This window comes from Austrofundulus limnaeus, unplaced genomic scaffold, assembly GCF_001266775.1.
Source record: "Austrofundulus limnaeus strain Quisiro unplaced genomic scaffold, Austrofundulus_limnaeus-1.0 Scaffold245, whole genome shotgun sequence".
Lineage (NCBI taxonomy): Eukaryota > Metazoa > Chordata > Actinopteri > Cyprinodontiformes > Rivulidae > Austrofundulus > Austrofundulus limnaeus.
This window is the reverse complement of record NW_013952647.1, coordinates 269,806-272,904: the sequence shown is the minus strand read 5'-3', so window position 1 is coordinate 272,904 and position 3,099 is coordinate 269,806. Positions and strand designations below refer to the sequence as shown.

Here is a 3,099-nt window from a genome sequence, read left to right as displayed (position 1 = left end):
TGTGTGTGTGTGTGTGTGTGTGTGTGTGTGTGAATAAAAGATTCAAACAGATTACAAAATTACAAATGTTCATGCCGGACATCCTGGTGTTTGGAGAAACCTTGAGTTCCTCTGAACATTGTCAGCGATGTCTTCGCAGGGAAAGCTGACGACGAAACGTGTACTGCTCCCTCAACGTGGGAATTTGTCCATCTGCAGAATTTCTCCTCTCATCTGAGATCCTCCTCTCCTGAGACGCTGACGTGTCGCTGCTCCTGCGAGGCAGATTCTGCTCCATCTTCCGAGCTTCCTTAATTACGCCCCAAAAACAATTTATAATCTGTTAGTGTCCAATCCAGGGTCAAATCACAGCATGTATTCAGGGTTGAGTTTTCTCTAAGCACATAGGATGTGATGTCTGAGATTACAGTGAACACAGTGACAGCAGGCGTGACTCAGCAGATCTGACCTGAACAGGTGGTTTTACCTCTTTGTGGAAGCGTTGCATGCAGTGAGGCTCCTGAACTTCTCCACTCTCNTAGTGGAACAGTGGGAATTCCCTGTCGGAAAGTTTGCGTTCAGCATTCAAGATGGCAGCTACCAGTGGTGGGCATGTTTCTGCTATTTACCATGCATCTACTAGCAGAATAAACAGATTCGTTTTTTCACAAACTTTGAAAACTGTTAGTAGCCCAATTAGCTTCCTCTAAATTAGGTTTTAAGTGTGCGAACAGCTATCTAACAAACTAACATCAACAGATTTTTGTCAGTACCAACATTACTCAGCTCCAAAGAGACAAAGACGTGGAATGCAGACTGAGTGACAGTCGTCTCAGTAAGCAAATAGATTAGCAATGTAATATTTTTAGTTGGCAGATAATCACTGAGCGAAGCCAACTTTTTGGCTAGCGGTTAGCTGTGACCACCACTACTCACCACAACAGCAAGTAAAACTCTCCCACATTTACTTTTTTAAAATTAATTAATTTATTTGTTTGTTTATTATTTAGAACATACAAATAAACAAGGGCTCAGATGTCCTAACAAAGCATTCTTACTTTTAATAGTATTTCTGTATTATTTATTTCACATTTAGTCAGTCATACACGTAGTACTTCAGCGTTATGAGAATGTGTTAAAACACTGTTTCTATGCAGGAAATACCAGGTAGAGCTCAGCTACTGTTTGTTAGCGGTGGTTAGCCATAGCAATGAGATGAGAGACATGATGTTTTCTGTTGAGTTAAAGTTAATTACAACTGGCCCTCTGAGGGCCTCCATAATGCTCATGTCTCCCTCAGTGAAAATGAGTTTGACACCCCTGATCTGCACAACTCTAACAAAAAACTGTACTGACTGAAGATCAATTGAGCAATTATAGCTTGTATTTTTTTTATTTCCATTTTCCTCAGTAAATCTTTCAGCACATAATTAGTTTGATGCTAACAAAGTCAGGGTAAACTAAGACAGACACAGAAAAAAAAATAAAGATTTTTAGGGCACAGAGAACATGTGCTAAATAGGCTGTTATGTTCTTGTTTTTGAAAAATCCTGTTTCTCAAACCTACAAATATTTTTTCAGTGTATTTTTACTCATACACACCTAACAAAAATGCTGAAATACCCAAACCATGACAATAAGTTTCTAGTACATCAAGTTGCCTGAAGAACCTCTTGTTCAACCATGACCTCTTCACCCGACAGGTCATGATTTCTCTTGGACCAAACTCTTTCTAATAAAGCTTTCTTAGAAACAAACTCTGGACAAGCTTTCATTAATCTGTTCCTGTCATGCAGATCAAGCTGATTCAACAGTGTGTTTTAATCTTTTGTATATATAAAAAAAGAAAAGAATCATTAACATTTCTGCAACATGACAGGTAAAACAGTGTAGGGCAGAAACAGTAATCACCCGTTCTGTTTCTCCCCTCTTCTCACTACAATCCATATTTGCAGCATATCAAAATACAGAGAAGGAACTTTTTCCTAAAGATTCTGAAAAAAATATTTTTAAAACAATTCACTGCGTCCTCTCAGTTATTGATCATTTTAGCACAAAGTTTGACAGTGACAGGAACTCCATGTGCCAAAGCGTTTGCTACACCCTCATTATTAAAACGCTCTGTACTTCCTGTCTTCACATCCACCATGTATGTCGTTTTTAAGAGACCTTTCACATGAGGGATTTTTGTGAATATTCAAATGTATTTATACCTAACCTTCAAGCAGTAGCCTTCTGTATGCATTCTGATGCTCCACACCTTGTTTCCTGTTGATGGTATATTTCTATGACCACATTACAGCATCACATACAGGCCTGGCATAGTTACTGTGGTGTTTTAGATAATTTTCCGTGTTACCATATGGATGAAGACAGTTCTTAAAATGTTGTTGTGTTTGTGTGGATATTTTTAGAAAARGACATAAAAAATAGTTGTGTAAAAACTGCATTTACATGCTGTCTTTACAGCTTTTAAAATGTCTGTTTTTCTCACAGAACACTGTGTGCAGGAGCTGCAATTGCAGCATTTTTCACTGCGTTTTTGTTTCTACTGCACAGCTTCATTTTATGAAATGAAGTTGTTACATTACTAAACACAATAGTGAATTGGTCATTTTGTACCAAATCTTAGTACCTTATTCATTAAGTCTTTATATTACTCTTGAATGATCAGAGATTTTTGGTTATGTCATGGAGATGACACCTAGTATCTCACCTGCACACTAAAGTAACTGATATCCCAGATAGCAAAATATGAGTGAATCAACATTGAAATATGGTTAAGCATCAACATTCATCAATGTTGAAATTATACAAAATACAAAAAACTGCAGAAACAGAAAATATAAAATACAATACTGCATCTATTTAATCAATCAGTTACAAAATTTCCTTCACTTTGATCGGTCTGCTTACCCCTACCTCACTGACAAAAACTGGATTAAATTCAACACAACCATTCAGACTGTGATTGCTTTTAAAAACATCAGGGCCTTCATATATACAGGTGCTGGTCATAAAATTAGAATATCATGAAAAAGTAGATTTATTTCAGTAATTCCATTTAAAAAGTGAAACTTGTATATTATATTCATACATTACAAACAAACTCATATATTT

The 3,099-nt window shown here is 36.7% G+C and overlaps 1 protein-coding gene across 1 annotated transcript in view; it reads right to left on the bottom strand.

The window, feature by feature from the left end:
* lnp1 (leukemia NUP98 fusion partner 1) overlaps positions 1-3,099 on the bottom strand; it is a gene marked incomplete in the record, with an annotated part of 16,485 nt that continues 13,386 nt past the window's right edge. Inside the window, 2 exon segments of the mRNA XM_014020240.1 lie at positions 1-289; positions 467-514. Coding sequence (XP_013875694.1) covers positions 122-289; positions 467-514 — 216 coding nt within the window.